Source organism: Puntigrus tetrazona, chromosome 13 (genome assembly GCF_018831695.1).
Source record: "Puntigrus tetrazona isolate hp1 chromosome 13, ASM1883169v1, whole genome shotgun sequence".
Taxonomy (NCBI): Eukaryota; Metazoa; Chordata; class Actinopteri; order Cypriniformes; family Cyprinidae; genus Puntigrus; species Puntigrus tetrazona.
This window is the reverse complement of record NC_056711.1, coordinates 4,418,308-4,441,652: the sequence shown is the minus strand read 5'-3', so window position 1 is coordinate 4,441,652 and position 23,345 is coordinate 4,418,308. Positions and strand designations below refer to the sequence as shown.

Here is a 23,345-nt window from a genome sequence, read left to right as displayed (position 1 = left end):
AATTTCTTATTATTATATTACAAAAATATTCTTAAATTTTAAAACTATTTCATAATATGCCCTATTATTATTATTATTAATAATAATAATAATAATAATAATAATAAAAAAATAAAAATTAAGTGTATTAAAGTCTCTATGTGGTTGAATTAGGAAAAAGTATTTCCTAATAAATTACTAAATTCTGACCGAATGTCATTGACCCATATGATATTTTACGTACTCCGACAGCAAGCTCGAAATCAGTGCACGATTACGTTTTATAGGATGCAACTCCCATTCCTGTTTCAGAAATGCACAACATCATCAAATAAATTTCTAATACTCGTTTTTAAGTGTCGACCAAATGAACATTAGAACTGGTTAAGACGTACAGGTCCAAACAGGCATACTGCGCATTTAAATGTAAATCTAGACGCTTTGTGCTTCACCAGTAAAGTATTCCTTCATGATTTTAAATGTGTTTTTGTAACGACAGTAACAGTGATAATCCCTTTAAGGCAGAAAAAAAGCACACGTCTGCCATCATTTATCGGCACAGCAGCGATTATTGATCCACTTTAGCTTCGTTCAACCATCGGCTTTGCAGGAAAGGGTCACCGCTAAGCATTTATTTGATGATAACATAATTTACGCTCATTTACAGTGGATAAAGTTGGCAGTTTGTACATTATGGTCCGTTCTGACGAGACAAACACTTGATGTCACTTCGTCGAGACCCTCACCGCTTCAATGCATGACGTTTTTTTATACAGGTTACACCGGAGCACGAATATACTGTGCCCGTGAAATCTCACGCGCGTGAAGGAATGTGCCGGAGATCTGTCCGTCAGAGGTAATCTGCGTTCACAGTAAGGCGGCGGCTCTCCCCGACGTCCGTCACTCCAGAGACCTGGCGAACTCCGCGTAGTCAATGTAGCCGTCGTTGTTCTTGTCATCGTCTCGGAGAACGTCGTCGATGAGGTTGATGAGATCCTCTTCCCTCATTGGCTGGCTGTCTTCTCCTCTTTCCTGAGAAAGGTTGAAAAAAAGCAAAAGAAATAAGGACGTTGTGCCTGAACTGGTTTGAAGCCCGTCTCGGAGGCGGATCTCTCACCTCTCGGTGGACGTGAGTGATGGCAGTGGCGAGCTCGAGGCCATCCAGGAGATTGTTGCCATCGTAGTCGTGCATCTTGAAGTAGTGAAGCTGCAGCTCCTGCGGCGTCATGTCCGACTCGGGCTTCTCAACCACCCCTTCTAAATGCTCCATGATATGGCTACAGCGGAACAGAGTTCATTAAAGAGATGATCGGTGTCGCTCAGGATCTCTGAGCTTCGGTCGACTATTCGCTGAAAGCAGCGGCTGCATATATCTACGTCTATCAGATTAAAGAAAGACTTGGTTTGCTCTGTGGTTGAATGTTGAAGTACGTTTTTATTTCCAGCTTGAGACTCTCTGAGACACACACACACACAGAAGTTTTCCTTTACATATTGTTTTTTTTTCGATTTGATTTTAAAATGTCAAATTATTTCTGTGATGCAAAGCTGATTTTTCGTAAGTACTTCAGTGTCGCATGATCCTCGTGTTAAAATGTTATCAGTTATTACTGGTGCTCAATTACAAAAAAAAATAACCAATAAGAACAATTAGTAACCATTATGTTTATTATCAATATTGAGAGCAGCTTTTCCGCTGAATATATTTTAAAACGAGTCCCAAGCCGCTTCATGTCGACGTCAAAATGATCATCATCACATCGCCCGCTCACTTGATCTTTTTGCATTGGTCTGAATGAAGATGCTAATTCATTCTCTGCTGCTAGAAGCTCACAAACACTGCTTTAAATGAAACCGTCCAATCAAAATTAATTATTGAATGAATCCTTTGGGATCTGTTGAACAAATAAGGTTAAAATAAAAGGCACATTATAAGAAAATCATGTTTTTTTTGACCTCGCATGCATGTCAACCTGTCGTTTGGGACTCCCAAAACCAAGATATGAATCTTTCCTAACACATAACAGGGGCACTCGAAAAGTATTAAGTACAAGGTTTAAGTTTGCCCTTTGTTTTCCTGATATGTTATTAGCTGGGAGACGGAGGTCAGGGCAGACTGCTCCGGTGCAGAGGTCATTTGGCAAAGAGCGCATTTCAGAAATGAATCAAAGCCAAATCAACGAGCGCTAAAAGAAGTTTAGAAGTAATGACAAACTGCTCACTCTTTATCCTGAACCATATTCCTGTCCAGCCGGGTGATGGGTGGAGGCACAGCCGGTTCTCCATGCGGTCCCCCGTGGGCCCACACGGTCAGCACACAGCTGGAGCAGAGCAGGAACCAGCTCCAGGGTCTCAGCTGCCCAGACCTTTCCTTCAATCTCATTACACTGAAATCACGAGGTGCGGGGAGTTATCGCGAGAACAAGACACGGCTCCGTTCGTTACTTCTGATAAACAGCTGACCAATGACAGCAGGCACAGCTCAAAAATCACATTGATTGAGTTATACAAATTACCTATAAATGTAAAAAACAAACAAACAAACAAAAACAGTACCGTTATATATTTTCTCATTAAATGATGGCAGTGAGAATCGGGCGCGTGTTCTTGACATATGGAGGACTTGAACTTGAATAATGAAAAAAAAAAACAGACCGCGGAGGAAAGCAATAACGTAATTACTAAACATAATCTGCGCCAATAATGTGGAAGAATAAAAAAAGATGCATATGAATACTGAAATACTACGGGAAGGTAAGTCTAGACACTCAAACAGGAGTTGTAGACGTTGCCCGTTACAGTCATCTAAACGCTTTTCTGCGTTCCTCCTAATACATTTTACAGCGATATAACAACATACACATAGAGATGTACTCACCTGCTATGAATCACGGCCGGCGGGTGAATATTCGCTCTATTTGTTCACGCACAGTGGAGTAACAGTGAACTCCTGCTGGTGTTTACTCAGCGCCGCTCTTTCTGAGCGCCTTCGCTCGCCGTAGTTACCTTTCACCTCATGGACACGACAGCTAAACTTTGATTGGACGCGATGGCTGTTTTTTTACGTTTCATCATGTTTTATTTTATTCGGACGATAACAGAATAATGTGAACAGTAACAATACGTGCAAACTCTATAAATAAAGGCTTTTTCAAAACGGTTTAATTTAATTTCATTGCATTTTATGTTTTTTTATTTAATGTGAAAGGTGTGTGCTACATATCAGGACGGAAGGAAAATGCGCTATATTAAAAACTATATAAAAACATAACAACATAAAAAGTTACACTTCGTTTTGCTCCACTCACGTACAAAATAAAATTTGTATATATTGTAATATTAAATTCTAGTAGCTTTGACTATTAACTCTTATTGGAATATCATCTTATATATATATATATATATATATATATATATATATATATATATATATATATATATATATATATATATATATATATATATATATATATACAACAGTTTGTTATTATTATTAATATTGTTATTGCTGTAATAATAATAATAATAATAATAATAATAATAATAATATTCTATGTAACTTTTAACCTATTGAGCCTAAGAATAATATTCTCAAATTTCAAAGAATAAAAGATAAATAAAATGATCAAGAATAAAAACCGAGTGTCGATTATGCAGATTTCTCTTTTTGAGGTCAGGTCGGTGATTGGATTTGAGCAGTGCGTCATAAAGCCGAGTCTAGCGCGCTAATAATCCACGCCGCGGAGCCGAGGGACGAAGCGGCGCGCTTTTCACTCTCGGACGATCATGGTTTTGGGTTCAGTTAATCAATCACCACGGTCACCTGCATGGCAAACCTCTGCAAAGAGAATGAGAGGGCCAAAGCTATTTTCCGGCGACTGGTTCGTTCTTGGTGTCGTAGAAATGAGACTTTAGGATAGCCGCTAGTACGTGATGTTTCCTAGCAACCGTAGCGCTCCGGGCACTCGGTGTAGGCGGATAATGACTTTTTATAGGCATCGTTTCTTTATTGGACTTTATGAAATTGATAAAACTCATCTTGTTTTGACCGCACTTCTTAAAAAGTACTCTGAATTTGTTTTTGGCATGCATTGTTCCAACAATCAACACAGTATCACCTACATATATATATATATATATATATATATATATATATATATATATATATATATATATATATATATATATATATATATAGCAGGTGTGAGCTTAAAACAATAAATCTTTAAGGTAGTAAGAACATTAAAAGGGTGCACGTTACAGGAGTCGTTCAGTTTGTCGTCCACTAGATGGCGCCGCTGTTTCGGCAGGTTGAAAGGACGGGCGTCTCATTTTTATTTTATTTTTTTTGGGTCATTTGCATTCTGCGGCAGATGTTTGCATCACAATGGTCACTATTTTCATCTAAACGGACCCACGAGTCGGCCTCACTCCGGACTCTGATGGGAGCAGCTCCCTCTGTTGATCCGATGAGTCGATTAGAACAAGCCCCGCAAATAGTTTACACAAAATAATTGGTTAAATAGATTTAGTCATCCAGCAGTGGAGGGATTTCAGGGAAATAGGGCATAGGCTAGTCGTCAAGACCTGCTAAACTACATTTGTGGTTTAATCAGGCACTTAACTCAAGACTGAGACCTAGTTTTGCGAGACTTTTTCGGAGCTTCTTAGATGCAGGCGAGTTTGTTTCTCGGACTAAATGCATTTGGAGAAACGTACGGCTCCTCTTGCAGTGAATGGGTGCCATCGAAATGTTAACGTCTCGTGAACGGAAAAGCTGTGTGTTTGTAAGAAACAAATCCAACATTTTTTTTTATTTTAGTGCATTGCCGTAACTGTTTTGCACTATTGATCTGTGCACATTTCTCCCCTGATTCTTTTCACACGAGAAAGCAAAATTATCGATAGACGACCTGCATAAGCAACAGTTTAATGTTAAAACATATATATTTCTTTTTTAAATGAACGTGCCTCTTTTTCGCTTCACAAGGTGATTCGTGTTTTTATCTCTTGTTCTGGCGGCACCCATTCGCTGCAGAGGATCCATTCACGAGGAAACATTTTTCCAAATCTGTTCTGATGAGAGAAAACAAACGCGGCTGGGTTTCGGAGCACATTACTACGACCAGCCTCGCACCAAATAATGACCGATTTAAGCAGCGAGGGAATATCTGAAGTGGAGTTTCCAGGGTTAAAAAAAACCAAGAAGTCATGGGATTTTTCCTAGAATGGCTAGCTCTAGTTTGAAGACGTAGCAGCCACATGCAAAAACCTTCTTTTTGCATATCAGTAGTGAAAATGGGAAAAAAAAAGCTGTTTGCATAAGACAAGCCCGATTCCATTAACTAGACCACACCCCCAGACTACTTGATTAATATTCATGAGTCCTACAGGCGCAACTTAGAAAACAAGAAATTGCTCCACAAAAAAAGTCTATATTATTATATTTAGCTATAATAACACATTTGTGTTTGACGGGCTAATATAAATTAGGCGGAGGCTATTTGCGTGAAGTGCAAATAACGATAGAGGCTATTTACACCGCGTGCAAATAACATCTTCTGCTGTTTATACTACTTACTGCAAGCGGCAATCTGCACCATTATAAAACAGAATGCAGCTTATTAAGTGTAAATGTTACTTTTGATTCAAATGATAAAATAGACGACGCCCTCATTGGGAAGATAAAGCCCTCCCTAAACATTAATCTACCCGATGCATTATTCTCAACTTTTTATTGTCTTTGAAAATGAATGCTTTTCTGGTGCGATCCGATCAAAACAAGACCGCCACGCGTTTTACAATAACGCGGGCTGTCTGCGCTTGGCGTAAAGAGGCGCTGCCTGTAAAGCGTGCCCTTTTTTCGTTAAACGTTTCAGTTCTGACTCTTGCGTCTGTTCATATAACGTTCAGCTGTAATGTCGCGATTCGCCAAACGCGCCAAACAGACGCTGCTGATATTAGAATGAAATCAAAATAAATAAACGCCACGGGGGCAACGCTGAGTGAAAACCCGACCCAAATAATATTCCGAGTTGTTAGCGGGAAGGATCGATGCTGTTCAGTCGCTGAATGGGCAAAGTCTTGCGGTGTTCGCACATGCTCAGTGAGTCTCCCGTTGTCAGTCGGCAGTCACTCCTCTGGTGTCGGCGGAGCGCGGACACAGGGACGCGGGAGGGATGTCGTCGCGGCTGTCCTTCTCTCAGTACCGCTTAGAGGCGGAGGTGGAGCGCTGCCGCGCGGACTGTCAGTGGGACAGGATACCGGTCCTGCTCGAGCAGCTCGCTGCCGCGCGCCTGCATGACGACGGTAAGGGCGCGTGCCACAACACAGCACAGAACAGAATAGAATAGAATAGAGTAGAGTAGAGGAGAGCCAGCGGTGATGAGTGTGAGAGAGTGTGTGTGTGCCTTGTTCCGCATGAACTTTGCACCTTTCTGTTAAACTCTGCCCATGTTTACTAATGTGCTGATATCAGTTACAGAAACTCGCACGCACTTATTGAGCCTCGTTTAGTTTTGATTTGTCAGAGAGAGAGAGAGACTGTGTATAAAGCCAGTTACTCATGTGAATCAGACGTAAATGCACGCACACACCCTTTAGTTCATACAGGTAGAAGCTACTTAAAGCACTGGCGCCATCATTTCCTTACTCTCGCTTTATTGGTATATACTGAATTTTCTCCACTGTACGTACTTTCCTAGACACAGTACTGTTGGCATTGACCTTTGACCCGGTGCTGTTACCTTGGTGCTGTTGTTTTACTCCGAGGAACAACTTATACACTGCCAAACTCACGCTTTAAAGTGTTTTTCTTGGCAGAGTTTGAGTTTCTCAATACGTGAGGCGTTATCTTACAGCGTCCAGCATCAGGGGTCACCAGACGTGGTCCTGTAGGGTTTAGCTCCAACCCTAATCGAACACACCCGAACCAGCTGATCAAGGTGTTAGGTGTACCTGAAACATCCAGTTAGGTGCGCTGAGGGACGTATGACTCTCCGGCCCTCCAGGATCACATTTGGTCACCCCTGTTGTTCTGGACGCCCTTCTTTATGCATACTGTCAAGATATTTTGACACAGACAAGATTTTTGGTACTGAAAGAGTAATTTTTTTATTCAGTAAGGACGCATGAAATTGATCAAAGACCTTTATAATGCATAGAATACTTCTTTCAAAAATCTTTGCCAAGCCAAACACTGGTAGAGGACGCTAAACATTTGCTGGGAATTTAGTTGTGAACAAAACAATGCTACGGTAAAAACCTGTTGAACGGTTAACAGTAAGTTTACTCATATATGGTGGAAAAACTGTATTGGACATTACATGGTGTACCGTTTTTGGAAGTAAAAAGAACATATCATTTACAGCAGAAATTGAAATTCCCTGATTTCCATTCATTATATTTCAAATTTTATAGTTTGTTTAGGTGGGTTGTTGAAATAACTAGGCCTATGTTTCTTAATTAGTTCTTAATCAGTTTTTTACTTTAGGGCTGTATATTACATGCTACCATTATGGTGTTTACTGTTTGTGTGAATGACACTATGCACCTTCTATATATGTTTAAAAGCTGCGTGTGATGGGCTTTGCTTCATCATGTGACTCTCACCACCATCGCTTTTGGCGATTATCAGTGTATTACAGAAGTACAAAGATTCAAGTGTTCAGTAGGTATATTAACAAGACATTAGTTAACAAATCCACAGTATTTACCTGTAAATTTAAGCTTTTTTTACAGTATTTACCTGTAATTTTTTTTACAGTATTTACCTGTATATTTAAGTTTTATTTACAGTATTTACCTGTATATTTGGTTTTTTTTAACAGTATTTACCTGTAATTTTTTCTACAGTATTTACCTGTAAATTTAAGTTTTTTTTTACAGTATTTACCTATAAATTTAACTGTAAACCCTAAAATTGTACTAATTGCTACTGTATTTGTTACTGTAAAATTCTGGCAACCGCATTCGCCAGGGGCTTTTTTTAACCAAAAATGTTACAGATTTGGTTTCTTTTTTTAAAGCGTAGGCTTTCACCTCAAGGAAAACAGGAGTTTGAACCGTCTGCCAAATTTGTGTTCCTCAGATAAAAGAAGAAGAAACTCAATTTGGCCTTCAGTGGCACGACAGATGTAAACGTTACTTTTTTCGGATGAGCTACCTCTTTAAGATTTAGAATTTAAAAACCTCACTTTTTCACAAAGCTGGTAAAAGATAAACACGCTGCTTAAACACGTTCCCTGTTAAATCAACAGCAGTAATCTGGAGGTTGACACATGGCACTCCCAGGAGGTGTGTCCATCGCTGTCCAAATCTCATCTCTGACCCAACACGACTCGTTTCGCCATCGCAAACACTCGAATTCCCTTACGGGGAAACAAACTTAGCGAGTAAAAGGTGGCCACAGTGTATTTTACGAATGCTACCGAGGGCTTTTAAGCGATGCATCGTAGTTACTTCGTATTTAGTAACGAAATGTCACGCATAAACCTGACACGCAGTATAATGCAAGTCAGTAGGGAGGAAAAAGTTGAAGCAAACAGGAAACACCTCATCCACAGTGTTTGTATAAAATATGCACAAAGGCAAAGTGAATACTTTGCCCAACTGTGTGCTTTTAGGTTAAAACTAACACGCTCAGCCGTGATTAAAATGCTGTTGTAGAGCGGTCCTGATGAACTGGATAGAAAATGCTGGTGCTGCTGAGCGTTTTATTCTGAAAGTAACCCAAAGCCAGCTTCAAGCACGTTTGTAGTCTGTATTCCTCAACCTTTGCCCAGCCTCGCTCTCTGTTTGTCTGTAGATGATTACAGGACGCTGCTGCTGGCAGAAGCTCTGCTGGAGGAATGTCTGCTGGAGAACACGACCTCGCTGAAGAACTCGACGTTTCTGACCGAACACTCACAGCCCAAACTAGCCCGAGCAAAAGCTCACCTCGACAGCATCTTGAGCAGAGGACGCCTGGAGGTCTGGCGCAGCACCCACCTGAGTCTCTCTGTTTCTCTGGTTTCTCTGTCAGTTAAGCGTGTCTGAGAATGAGAAGAAAGCGCTTGTGGATTGCAGATGCGCTTTTGGTGCTTTAAAAATGTTTTAAATTCCATCGGTTTTATTAACTTAGATAGGAAAATATCAAATCAATAAGTATCTGCACACAACACAATCCTCTCTTTTTTCCGAGCACTTTTAAAAAGTACTTTATTCATTCAGTTGTACTGTACTAATTTGCATGCATTTATTAATACTGTTTTGTTTGATTTTTTATAGTGATGGGCAGTGATTAATCACATCCAAAAAAAAGATTTCTTGATATATAATATATTTATTGTGTATCATTTATTATTATATATATACGTTAATAAATATGTATATATATAATACATTTAATATATATATATATATATATATATATATATATATATAAAGGCACACACATACAATATATTTAGATGCATTTAAATATTTATATTATATATATTATATATATTAAATATATATATATATAATAACAATTTAATGAAAAATTTACCAGACAATTTTTTTAGAATGAAATTACACTTTTTTTTCTTAAATGGTTCAGCCTTATTTATCAGTGCACTTCCTTCTCTTCCCCTGTAGCCTCACTACCTGAATGAAGCTCTGCTGCTGCTGGCTAAAGTGCACTACGTCCAGGGCCGCTACAGGGACGCCCAGGGCATGTGTGCCAGAGCAGGTGTGGATGATTTCTCCCGCCACGAGAAGCCCGTCTACCAACTGCGCATGCTGGCAGAGGCCTTCGTCATCAAAGGTACGAACAGTTAAGAAATCAACAATAGCTCGTCAATCCTCCCTCTTTATCGTAACTGTACGGTGTGTTGTAGCTTTCTGCAACCGTCCAGCATTGATGCAACCTCTTTAAAAATTTCGCCGATATTAATCGTGTGAAAAATATGAAAAGCTTAATGAGGTGTAATGGCTCTTGAAAAAAAAAATGATTTGGTCCATTAGATGCTTAAGTTAAGAGAAAAAGCTCCTAATATGGTTCTTTTAACTACCAATTTTAACGTGTATTTATAGAGTTGCTCCATTCCACTGAATATTTGCTTCAGGCATGCTTTTATTGGATTCATACCCAGGCTAAAGTGCACACTGAAAAAAAAGTTGGCATTGCAAAAATACAGAAGTGTGTGTATAGGAGTGTTTCTTTTCTTATATCATATCCCTAGACAGAATGTAACCACAGAATGTTTTTTTTTTGCGTCATTGTCTACAAGGAAGGAATATATATATATATATATATATATATATATATATATATATATATATATATATATATATATATATATATATATATATATTAGTTATTATTTATAAACGTTTTTTCCACTATTTCACTCATTGTGCTACCACCTGACAACAACAGTACTCCATTAATAAGAACACATAGGCTAACTGAAGCATCCATAAATATGAAATCATGCAGTTTCGTCTTATTAAACACCCACAAACAGAGTGATGCCAATCATGTAATAATTATGTAATAATTGTTGCCATTAAATTTCACCAAATAACCGTATAGAAACAGAAGTTTAAGTTACTTCCAGACCTTCTGGCTGCTTTTTATACGGACTCTGCCACCTAAACCCTGCTACAGGTCCACACACAGACACATGCTATCAGCAGGCTGGGAAAGTGTAATATTAGCTTCCCTAGCGTAGGAAGCAGAAGCCACCCAGAATCAGTCCCTCGAGAGACTCACCAGGCACAGCTCGTGACAGCCGCTCCGCTCTGAGAGACTGATAGTAAATATCGTAATAACTCACGGCTGCGTTTGCTAGCAAGTTAACTACTGAGGGTAGTCAGCATCGTCTATCAGCATCACGAGACATTTTACCACATCACATCATAATCGATCTATCTGTCTATTACGTCAGCGTTCCTTATACAGTTCTATTTTCTCGCCAAAGCCACTTTCACTTGCGTTAGGCCCCGTTTGACCGTCAGTTATGGTTCATGTCTGCAACTCTTTCTTTTCAGATTCGTATAGATGGGGAACTAACAGTAGTGATGTGGTAAAGTTACACTAATCGCGCAGTTCCTCATTTTTAGTTCTCCTCTGTGTGCTTCCTCATATTTGGATGGAACAAGTGACTTCTGGGGAAATTCAGTGTAGGCAGGAGTCTTGGTAAATCTGAGATATCAAAGCTTTTTCTAGGAGGCCGAAGTCTTTGTTTGTCCATGACTATTTTCTGCCGAGGCTCTGGATGAGACCCGGACGGAATGTTCCAGACAGACCGAATAAATGATTCAGTCCTGCTTGGACACCCCTTTGTTTAATTGACAGATACTTGCTCTCATGGTGTTTCTCAGTTATATGTATTAATTGGCACGTGCTGATTAAGAATGGACTGTAGCAAACACAGAAATCCTCTCTAATGCAATTAGAGATGTGGCGCTTTGCATATCTTGGCTGCATGCTAAAACCGTGTTTCACTCTCTCTTGTAGTTATCTATGAAGCGAATCTCAATTGTTCTCCATGAATGTTCAGGTTTGTCTCTGGACCACCAGTCTATGTCAGGTGCTTCCCGTGTTAGACTGTGCGAGCGAGAGGAAGAGTGCCTGTCCTGTTACCTCATGGCTTGTGACGCTGGCCTGCTGTACCTGCAAGAGCTCGACAAGGTCTGTGTGTGTGTGTTACATCTCTTTTTTCTGTGCAGACATGTCTCTAACGGTTGTCTCGCTGCGTCTCGCTGCGTTTTCGTATCTCGTGCATGATTGATTTCAATTCAGAGACATTTAGCTTTTATAAGCACTGTTCGGTACGTATTATGTGGTATATATAGAATGTAAAATTTATACGCTTTTGTATTCGTCCGTGTTCATTACATTGCATATGCGTCTTGTTCTCTAGATTGTTTGCACGCCAAGCTCCAAAACCGCTAAAAGCGGTTCATCGGTCCCAAATTTTGACTTGGACCCAGGCTTCTTCCTGCAGGCAGCTCTTCAGAGTGCATACCTGTCGCTGCTGAGAAAAGGGTGAGCGTGCGTCTTACTAATCTCAGACTCCGTACCCACAATTCTCTTCCCTTTAGATCGAGCACTTGTGCAGCCGTGCACACACAGTATTCACTGCACAGCTTTATGGACTCCATGTGAATACATTTTCTGACTGGGACTGTGTAAACACACCAACAAGACCCGTGTGTGTGTGTGTGTGTGTGTGTGTGTGGTGTGAAGGTGCCAGTGGTGCCCTGCAGGTGGCAGTGTTATAACACAAGTGATTTTATACACGCTCTTGTTTTCAGTCACTCTAACGTCAGCTTTGTTTTAAATGGCATACTGTCATTAAAATTCATTTTTTTTGCTTTAGAAAGTAAAATAACATGTAACACGTCAACTGCCCTTCCTTCATCTTCACAACGGTACAGTGATCTCAGACAGAAATCTGTGACTGTAAATTCTATAAATATAATTCTATATTTCTCAAACGTGCATCAATAGACAGGGGAAATGCAAACACTAAAATCAATCAAAACTGAACTCACAATAATATCATATAATAATCACATTTTTGGACAGCGAATGACTAGCGAATTATAGCAATTTTAATAATAATCATTATTAAGTGATCATTATTAAATAAAATATGTAGTATAATGTGAATGTATTATAACTCTGATCTAATGTGAATGTATAGTATAATGCAATGGACATGACTTTTTGGAAATCTTCTTGAGGTTTTTTTAAAATACATTTTTAACAATTTAGGATCAAAATAATTCTTTTGGATGCATTAAAATAATAAAAAACTAATATGTATAACATACATAATGTGTGTGTGTGTGTGTGTGTGTGAGCGTGTGCGCATTTGAATAAAAATAAAAGAAATGTACTGTATTCCAGAAATTATAAAAAGTCATACTGTAACGTACTACCATGGTTGCCAGGTCTATATATTAAAATCAGTCCAATTGGTTCTCAAAAATATCTCAATCACCTTTTTCTGTCTCTCTTCTTAATTACTGACATTAATATAGTAGTTGTGATATAATAATCCCTTAATTAGTACCATAGTACCATGTCCATCCATTAAGTCAGTCATCATCTTGTTTTTCAGTCATTTTTCTTCCCACAATCACTTGTTCCTGTTTGTGTTTTAGTCACTTGGCTCAGGGAACTCAGCAGCTGCGGCGGGTCATGAGGGCTGTGGAGAGTCGGGGCTCTCAGAGTTTTCGTAAGGTCAGATCTGAGAAATGAGATTTTGGATGCTCACAGTCTCACAGCGGGGGTCATAGACAGCTGTCTGTTCTGTTGTGTTGTGTTGTTCAGACAGTGGCGCGCAGACTTGCCGAAGTGCTGCTGGGCTCAGTGTGTGAAGAAGCATACTGGGGTCCGCTGTCTCCTCCACCACCCGGCTGGCTGAAGAGGGAAGGAGCCACACACCCCAAAAACGCCATCTACCCCTCGTCGGGACCGCCACAGCGCTACAACACCGAAGGGTCAGACTCGCTTCCCATTCCCGTTCTCTGGACGTTCAAACACGTACAAAACAATATCTAAAGCATAATCAAAAAATAGAAGTACAACAAAGCTTGTTTGTAGACCATTACACCTTTACAAGACCCTTTATTGCTTGGCATTATTAAAATGTCCCTATTATTGATTCAGATTTTGGTTTTGGGAGTCCCAGACAACAGGTTGACATGTATGCAAGGCCAAAAAACACTGATTTTCTTACAACATCCGTTTATTTTTACCTTATTTTTTCAAGGACTCCAAAATGATTTGTTTAATGATTAATTTTTCCAAACAATTAGCATGTTTGTAACTTTTTTGTACGCATTTCCATGCTTTTAGCATGTTGCTAACACATTTTAGCACATTGCTAGGATTAAACTGCACGTTTATGTATATACTAGCACATTGCTAGCATTTAGTGTTTTAACATGTTGCTTTTAGCACATTTTTGCAGTGTTTGCAGTACATTTTTAACATTTTAAAAAACATTTTGATAGTTTACAATGTTACTAACATGTTTAAGAACTGCTAGCGTGTTTTAACAGTTGTGCTATGTTAGTATGTTTTAGCATGTGCTGGATAGATGTTTTGAAGCCGGGATGCTGGTTTAAGCTGGTCATTTGCTGGTCATTTGCTGGTCTGACCGGCTTAAACCAACATCCCAGCTTCAAAACTAGCACATGCTGTTTTTATCAGCAGGGCACATTGCTAACAACCTGTTAACAACATGTTTTAGCTCATTGCTAGCATGATTTATTTAGTTAGACAGATAAAACAGTAAAAATACAGCAGAACTGTAAGCCAGTTTTATAGTCTCTAGGATGAGTTGCTTTTAGAAATTTTGTTTCAGACGAAGAACTCTTAAATTGTAGATCGGTAGGCTTCGTCAAACTAAAATATTAACCGTGATTGTTTAATGTACACCAGCCATCGGACAATACGATCGCTAACTAGAATCAGAGAGCAAGGAGACAAGCAGAGGACAGCGCTGGGGTTTGTTTGCCTGCTTTAATATTCAGGACACGGCGGAATGCTGCGTTGTGAATAAAACATACTGTAACTGTACCTGTGAGTCTGCAGACGCCAAGCAGAGAAGGGAAAAATACAAGAGAGATGCAAAAAAGATGCAGAGACTTTTGACAGTGTGTCTGAAGAGCAGAAATGAGAACAGACGAAAGGAGAGGTTTACCGTTCCCGGTGTAGTTCAGTAACACACCAGGATGGGACTCCAGATGGTATGGAGGGACGTAAGATAAAGGGATGAGAGGGGAAAACAGGGATGAGAGAAACAGAGCCTGTAAAGAAAAGCAGAGTTGTTAAGAAAGGAGAAATCAATCGTTAAAATGAGACATCTGTGAGGATGGACTAGACTACAGAGAGCTCAGTTACAGACTGACATATGTAACTAGAGACTGACACACACACACACACACACACACACACACACACACACATATACCTTTGTGACGAGTTTTTTCCTTTTCCTGTTGCCACCCTGCAGAGCTTTCTGTCCACAGGACGTGGTTGAAGAGGCGGTGCTGGTGCTCCTCATCACAGAATCAATGGTGAGACAGTCTTCCTCACATTCATCCTTTCCTCCTTAACATGCTGCGTTGTGTGTCTCTTCTCTGTAACTGCGGCTTGAAAAGATGAATCTGCCAAACTTGTTTGTTGTTATTTGTCAGGTGGAACAAAAAAGGAGGATTCTTCTCCTTCAAACTAAGATTAGAGTGACCTCTAAATTGTCCTTTGGAGGTGGGACTATTTTTCTAGGTGGATGAATTTGGATGCCCCAGTATTGTGTGTATAGTGCTTTTGGCACTGAAATAGTTTAACACACAATAGTCGTCTAACCATCTGACATACTGTTAACAAATTAATACTTTTATTCAGCAAGGATGCATTAAATTGACAATTTATATTTATAAGGATACTTTTGAAATGTTTTTAGCATTGATTATAGGAAATGTTTCTTGAGCATTAAAGCAGCATGTTATAATGATTTCTGAAAAATCGTGTGACTCGTGCGAATGATGCTAAAACTTTTGCACAAATAATTTAAAATTGCTTTTTTGATCAAATAAATACAGACCTGGTTAGAATAAGAGACTTCAAAACATTTATTGCCAAAAACGTTACAGATATATAGATTATAGATGAAAGTTTGCTGTTTATCAAGACAAAAAGCTAATTTTGAGACATGTAAGATTTGTTTATGGGTTTTAGCATTTGTGTGGTCTTCGCTAGTGGTTACTGATCACGGTAGAACTTTGCATTCATTTGACATATTTGACATACAGACCCAGACGTTTTTACTAGAGCCATTTAATATAGGAAAATGCCATGTTTGTGTTCATTTTTGAGCATTACCACAAACCAATCATTTTTATTTATCTGTCAGATACTTGTACCTAAAGCAATTCAGAAAACACAAATTAAATTACAGAAATTTTTAAACCGCCCCATTTTATTATATTATTGGTTATGAAAGGTTCGTATTTCTGGTTTTGGGAGTCCCAAATAACAGGTTGACGTATTTAAGGTAAAAAACAACTTTAATTTTCTTTTAATATGCATTTGTTTTTAACTCATTTGTTCGACGAGGCCGAAGCGATTCATTCATAATTAATGTTTCATTTATTGATTGGTTGATTTCGTATAAAGCAGTGTCTGTGCGCTTTTAAGTCTCCAAAGTGGGGCGGGACACCCGGTTGAGTTCTTGACCATTTTACTAATGAGCTAAATTAAACTTTCAAGGTAAGCGAGTCAGTGCTGGAGGTTCCCCCACACCAGGATAGGGAAGCACAGCCTCGGCGTGTTTCTTGACCCTCTCTCTGTTGTCGGCTGCAGGCCAGTGGCGAGGTGGTGATCAGCCGAACACCCGAGCATCAGGAGGCGAGGGAGAGCAGCATGCAGGACGCCTCCTCCGTCTACGACCTGCTGAGCATCGCCATGGCCAGGAGGGGGCAGTACTCCATGCTGTCTGAGGTGAGATGAGTCAGCACGGATCCCTATCGACCCGCGCTTCGCAAACAGCAGCAAGTGACCTGTATTTGATATAGTAGCTTCTTCCTCCTCTTTCAGTCTGTCAATCTCTCTCTTCTCTTCTCCCAGCGCTTACTTCCCCTTCCTCCTTCGTCCTATCCTTCAGGTTGTTTCAGTAGTCGGGCCGTTGTGTGACGGTGAGACGTCCTCAGGTGAATCTGAAACTAAGTTCAGTGTTTTCATTCAACTGAATCCATGACATTTCACTGCCATTACTCGGTATTACCAACACATGCCTATGTGTGTCGAACCTAAATCTAAATCCCTTTCTCATCAGATTTAGGCTCACTTTCTCATGCATGCGCCATTATGCGATGTGTACAGGATACACACAATCCCCTATCCGTGTTGAAAACAACAAGATCCTTCCTAGAAACGGTGTTAGTTATGCTGAGCAATGTCAACCGCATTATCATTTTCTTGGAAGGATGAGTCCCGAAGTTTCTCTCTGCTGATGTGGTGTGTGATTTGTTTCTCATCAGTGTTTGGAGCGGGCCATGAAGTTATCCTATAATGAGTTTCATCTTTGGTACCAGCTCGGCTTGTCTTTGATGGCAAGTGGGAAGGTGAGACTCACGTCCTATCGTCATCATCATTGTTCTGCTCATTTATTCGTCATTCGTCGGCTACATTTTAGATTCAGTTGAATAAATATGTTCTAGTGACTGACAGAAAAGAGGTAGAGAAGGTTTTACGTAAATGAAACATATATTTGAAATCTAAAAGGCCTGTAGTTCACCCAAAAGTAGTTCATCGGTCGTTATTACTCACCCTCAAGTTGTTTCAGGCGTGTATGAGTACCGCTGAATACAGAAGAAGATATTTCGAAGAACGTTTGGTTACCAGTTGATTTCTATGGCTGCCGTTGACTGTTTGGTTACCGTCGTTCTTCGAAATACTTGCTATCTGTTATTCACTTAGGTTTAGGATGTGCTCACACTATCTGGTCCATGTTTTAGCATGATCGACCCCCAAAGTCCAGTTCATTTTATAAGCTCTGACGGCCCTTATTACAAAGATAGCACTGAGAATTCTACTTTTTGCCCTCCTCCACGATTCCTGTTCTTTCCAACAGCAAAGCGCTTGAATGCGACACGCTTGTAATCGTGACTTCCGAAATTGGAAGAAGGACATTTTTAAGCACATGAAGGCGGTATTATTCCTCATTTCCTTACAGGAAAACTTTATTACCCGATTCTAGATCTAGAAAGTGGCACGTTTGAGGTTAGACCGAGTTGATTCAGGAAATCAGCGGTCTAAAGAGGTCTTTTATTTTAAAATACAAAAATACAAAGAGGAGAAAAAACTGTAGCAGGCAGAGCAAACTCACTTCGCCATGCGTGCAATATTGGAACAAAATCCTAAATAATGAATTGCATATATTTACATAAATGTATCTCTAAGGGGATCCCGCTATCTTCAGTAAAGTATTTTCATCTTACCTCCATACAATGCATATTAATGTGGTATTAACAGAGTAGTGCTGCTTTATCACCGCTGCTCCATGAGTGCCACCTGCTGGCAGAGAAAGAACTTGCACTCTCATTCAGCTCGTCTTCTGTTTGTTTCACGCAGGCATGTTTCGCCAAGCTGCGGTCAGACCGTTCTGTTTTTGCTTCACATTTTGAAATTATACAGACTAATTTACACCAAAAACTGCTCCTAGCATGATCGTTTGCATGCTGCGGTTCGATTCTGATTCATATACAGGCACAGTCTCTGTGATAAACCGTCAGAATCCTAAATAAATGTGATTCAGATTTTTGGTTAAACCGCCCAGCACTAGTATAGTATAAATTAGTATGGTTCTCACGTGCATGTATTGTTGTGTGACATTGACTCATCTGCTGGGGTCGCATCGAAAGAAAAGGCCGTATACATCTGGGATGACATGAGGGTGAATAATAAAAAAAAAAAAACATTTGCGTGCACTCTCCATTTAGCCTCAGTTGAATATTCATGAGCTTTGTGCAGACGCTGGAGCTTTAAGTTTCAGAAACGGGTAAAAACGATGGGTGTTTAGTCGTTGTTTTGTAAGTCGCAAGATAACTGGAGCAAATACTGTATCTGTGACAACATCTCCAGACATCGACAAGCCGTTATTAAAACAGTCCGTGCTCTTGTTGTGTAATCTACTCGTCCAGTCGATGTTATTAACCTCATGAATATGCGAATGAGAATGTTCATCCAGGGTTTACGGGTGTACTGAGCGATAAGCCACGGTGACCCTGGGTTAACGATTTTTATGAGTGAAGGTTCACGCTTCTTCTGTTGTATGTTAATGAAGGCGGAATGCTTACGTTATCAGGACTTGTATCAGTGCTTGAACACTATGCACGTGTGTTTGTGCATTTGAAAGCTGTGTTATTAATGATGTTTTACAGAACGAGGGTGCAGTGTCAGTGCTTAAAGAGTGTGTGGCAATGAAACCCCAGGACCCCATCCCACCTCTGCTTGCAGCTAAAGTGTGTATCAACCAGCTGCACTGGGTGAGAGAAACACAACAAGCAGCATGTGCACAATGTGCTGATTCATTCAGGAAAACATAAACGAAGTAGTAAAAAAATATATGTGAAAAAATACAAAAATATAATAAAGTTGATTTATTTATTAATTGATTCATTCATTTATTTTTTAGAGCAGTTGCAACATAGAGCAGGTCCGGCCTCTAAACTATTTTTTTTTAAATATCTATATATTTTTATTTTTTAAATAATACTTTTAAAATAATACTCTTATTTACTTATTTACACATTACTCATATTTATTACATACGCATTTAAAATAAAGGTGCTCTTTTTAACTCTGTATTAAACAAAACACGCTAACAATTATTAATAAAAATATTAAGCAGGAAAACTGATTATAGCATTGATAAGAGAAAAAAAAATTCTTGAGCATCAAATCAGTGTATTAGAATGATTTCTGAGGGAACATGCGACACTGAAGGCTGGAATAACGATGCTGAAAATTCACATGAATAAATTATATTTTAAAATATATTCAAATAGAAAACAGGTATTTTAAATTGAATTGGTGTTTCACAATGTAACTGTTTTAATATATTTCTGAAAAGTGTGAGAGACGTCTTTCGAAAACACATTAAGAATCTCATCGACCCAAAGGCCTGATCCGTGCAACATCTCAGCGAAAGTAATAAATATGCTTTAGGTTATGAATTAAATAAGCAATGCGCATTTCAGGAATATTTACTGGAAATACTCGCTTTGGCATCCTTAAATAAATCCATAAATCCATAAATCCTAATCCCATAAATCCTATATAATCCTAATATATTTATATTAAAACTAGCTGTGCTCATAGCATTATTAATTTAAAGTGATTTTTGATAAAGATCAAACTAGAACTGCATGCGCAACATTAAATCTGTTTTTGTTTTTATTTTTTAGCTTATTTCTAACGCTAATTTCAAATATACAGTAGCCATCGCTCAATACTAGAAAAGATCGCTAATATGCTTTCGCTCTGCTTTGCATTAGTAACATCGATATGATGGTTATACTAATAAGACACAATGCGATGTACTGTACAGTCACAGGACCATCAATCAAATACACACTGCAGCACTGCTGACGGAGATTACGGCACATCTGTTGGAAGCGCGGTGCTGAATACAGACAGCACGCCGTAAGAGGCTTATAGCACAACAGAGCCGTATAGCCAGAGAAATGTAATGCAAAGGCTTTAATGTCAACTAGCACGCCGTCCCACAGTCACACTTCAGAGCGGCCCTTTATCATCCCAGCGTGCGGGGATTCGTCCTCTAGCAGTCATCCTTGATGCTGATTCATGTCAGCACGTCTGACATTTCAATTAAAAGAATATCATACAATGTTAGGGTCATGATTGCATGGTTTGATTAAGAAATATATTTGTTGCAATTCCGTATAAAATTCTTTTAGCATTGGACATGAACTTTTTTTTACTGTTTTTCTTTCTGTTTAAACACTACCAGTCAATAGTTTTATATTTTAATATAATATAAGTGATATATTAGTCCAATTTAGGTTTTACGTTTGTTATTTGTATATATTTATGCATGCCGTTTCTACTTGTGTTTTAGAAATAATTGAAATATGCCAATTTAGTGCTCAGTTATAATAATATTAATAATATTTCTTATTATTATTAGCACTGATAACAATTTTTGGAAACTGTCAGATTATCTAAAAGTGTGTGTGTGTATGTGTGTATATATATATATATATATATATATATATATATATATATATATATATATATATATATACATAATAAAGCAGAAAAAATTAATATTAAAGTGAATAATAATACTGAATATTTAAAATTGTAATAACTCTTCACATTATTACTGTTTTTACTGCATTTTTGATCAAATAAATATTGAAAAGTATCAACTGGTAGTAAAATGCACATGCAGTTTTTATGACCTTATTAGTGCTATCAAACAATGAATCATAATTACATAAAAAAATTCTGTTTACATAATATATGCATGTGTGCTGTGTGTATATATATATATATATATATATATATATATATATATATATATATATATATATATAATTATTTTTTATTCCAGAAAAATAATTGTTTCTATATTGCGTATATTTCTTTAGAATATACATTGTATGAATATAAATATAGACAATTATATAATAATTATATATTAAGTATATCATTTTATTTTATCTAAAGTCTTATTTTTTTAAACTACATTTATTCTTTTAGCACAGGCTTATATGCACTTTTCATTCAGTTCTAAGTGAATGCATTGTTCTCTGTTGGGTTTTATACCATAATCTGTCAGATCTTTAACCCCTACATTAAACCACCGATACCTCTCACCGTAAGTTAAGACGTACTGATGTGTGTGTGTGTGTGTGTGTGTGTCAGCTGGAGGATGCAGTGTCCCTCTCAGCGGGGGTGGTTGCTTTAGGAGAGGGTGCTGGAGAGTCCCTTCCTCGAGCTCATCTGGCCATCGGACTGTGCCGTAGCCTGCAGGCCTCTGACGGTAAGCCCGGCCTTTAACCGAGGTTATCCTTCTCTGAAGCTAAAAATGATCCAGGCCCCCAGCTGTCCTCAGCTGCTCTCGGCTCGCTCGTGTCTGCGGTGACTCACTCTTTAACTGTGTTTGCAGCTACGCTGAAAGCCGATCGCGATGAGTTCAACAGAAGAGCGCTGCAGTCACTACGGAAGTACGCTCCATGTTTACCTCTTATATTTCAGCACAGATTGTGTTAAGGAGGCCCTAGCCACCCACTTTGTGTGGGAATTGTTTCAGTTGACCCTTTGATTAGTTTCATTAATATTAAAAAATGACTTTATTTTTTATTTTTCTCAAAACCACACCACCGTTTTAAAAGTTTGACGTCTGTAAATTAAAATGAAACTATTATATTATGTTAATGTATTTTAAAATGCAATTCATTTTTGTGGAAAAGCTGAATTTTCAGCATCGCTGCTTCAGTTTTCAATGTCACAAATCATTATTATAAATATTTATTAATGTTTGGAAATGATAAAACGGCTGAGTCGCATATATTTTATTAATAGATACTTTAAAAGAACAGCATTTATTTTAAATAGAAATGTCAAAACAGTGAAATAGAAACAAATAGAAACAAAAGACTGCTGTTGGTTTTTATCAGTTGAATGCATTTCTTTTAAGAAATCTTACTGACCACAGACTTTTGCACAGTTGTGTATCTACAGTATATGCTTTTTTTTTAGTTTTAGGTTAGTTAACGGAGGAAAATAATCACAAATAATCTCATAACTCATAATTCTCATTATTGATAAAAACAGACTGAAAGTTATAATGCATACATTTGGTGAATGTCCTCAAAAAAACAAAAAAAAAGCATATTAATGTATTAATTTATAAATATGTATTCACATTTTTTAATCATGTTACTATGCAGTTCCTAAAAAAAGCCTGTGATCTTAGTAAGGAGTCGGTTGTGAGAAGACTAGCTAATGTCAGACTGCTAAATCAAGCGATGAAAACTTCACACAGACTCTTTGTTGGTCTTCAGAGCGCATGCACTGGACCCCGGGGACCCTCGGATCTCCTTCTACCTCTCTCTGCAGCTCGCTCTGGTTCGACAGGTTAGCACGCTAACACTAACACACCGATCTCGCTGACTGCGCGCAGAACCACGTCAACATATCACATTTCCGTGCTTCGCGTCTTCCAAGAAAAGAGATCTACATTAATCTCTCTTCTTATTTTGCACGACTGCGTGTTTCTGCAGCTTTTGTTTACCCACGGGCCCGTCAAGGTCACTTGATTGTGAGAACAGTTCTTTATCTCCCGGCAGGTGTCGGAGGCGATGGAGCCGCTGCAGTCGGCTCTGAATATCTGTGGGGATGATCTGCACTCTCTGCATCTGCTGACTCTACTGCTCAGCGCCCAGAAACACTACCAACATGCCCTCGATACGCTTAAACTTGCCATTAACCAGCACCCGGACAACTTCAAGTATGTGTTATGCGTTTGTTCTGCTTCGTATGGGATCATTCAAACTCTCAAAACCTCACGTTACACTTAAAAGTTCACTTTCTACAAATTACGGGTAGCTTTGCGACTATATATCCACTAATATATCAGTCTGTTCAGTGAGGGTTAGGGTTATAATTATTAAGGTCACTGCACACTGAGAAAATTTTTTTTTTATAAAATAATGCAATAATGCAAGTAACTATCACTAGCAAAGCATCACGAGATGACTTTCTGAAGAAAAGTGAAAAATGCTTTTTTTTTTTTTTTTTTAAGTGAGAGGACGACAAAATCATCCTCGCTGCTTGAAGACCACATTTA

At 38.6% G+C, this 23,345-nt stretch overlaps 2 protein-coding genes across 4 annotated transcripts in view; one reads left to right on the top strand and one right to left on the bottom strand.

Moving 5' to 3' along the window:
- Positions 1–582: 582 nt before the first annotated feature.
- mcfd2 (multiple coagulation factor deficiency 2, ER cargo receptor complex subunit) lies at positions 583–3,202 on the bottom strand. 3 transcript variants are annotated; one of them, XM_043255260.1, is made up of 4 exons: positions 2,858–3,202; positions 2,202–2,495; positions 1,097–1,256; positions 583–1,011 (listed from the first exon to the last, which is right to left on the bottom strand). In XM_043255260.1, the coding sequence occupies exons 2-4, from the start codon at positions 2,360–2,362 to the stop codon at positions 880–882; spliced, it is 453 nt and encodes a 150-aa protein (XP_043111195.1). In that variant the 5' UTR covers positions 2,363–2,495; positions 2,858–3,202; the 3' UTR covers positions 583–879. The 3 variants fall into 3 exon arrangements, with proteins under 3 accessions (XP_043111195.1, XP_043111194.1, XP_043111196.1); XM_043255259.1 differs by having other exon boundaries at positions 2,202–2,366; positions 2,858–3,196; XM_043255261.1 differs by lacking the exon at positions 2,858–3,202 and adding an exon at positions 2,536–2,607 and having other exon boundaries at positions 2,202–2,366.
- A 958-nt stretch (positions 3,203–4,160) lies between these two features.
- The window catches only part of ttc7a (tetratricopeptide repeat domain 7A), a 32,970-nt gene continuing 13,785 nt past the window's right edge, over positions 4,161–23,345 (top strand). Inside the window, exons 1-15 of the mRNA XM_043255258.1 lie at positions 4,161–6,288; positions 8,786–8,949; positions 9,598–9,766; positions 11,508–11,638; positions 11,871–11,995; positions 13,120–13,198; positions 13,289–13,458; positions 14,979–15,042; positions 16,328–16,465; positions 17,005–17,088; positions 18,907–19,011; positions 21,419–21,536; positions 21,663–21,720; positions 22,561–22,633; positions 22,846–23,006. Coding sequence (XP_043111193.1) covers positions 6,159–6,288; positions 8,786–8,949; positions 9,598–9,766; positions 11,508–11,638; positions 11,871–11,995; positions 13,120–13,198; positions 13,289–13,458; positions 14,979–15,042; positions 16,328–16,465; positions 17,005–17,088; positions 18,907–19,011; positions 21,419–21,536; positions 21,663–21,720; positions 22,561–22,633; positions 22,846–23,006 — 1,769 coding nt within the window. The 5' untranslated portion in view covers positions 4,161–6,158. The remainder of the gene's footprint in view (positions 6,289–8,785; positions 8,950–9,597; positions 9,767–11,507; positions 11,639–11,870; positions 11,996–13,119; positions 13,199–13,288; positions 13,459–14,978; positions 15,043–16,327; positions 16,466–17,004; positions 17,089–18,906; positions 19,012–21,418; positions 21,537–21,662; positions 21,721–22,560; positions 22,634–22,845; positions 23,007–23,345) is intronic.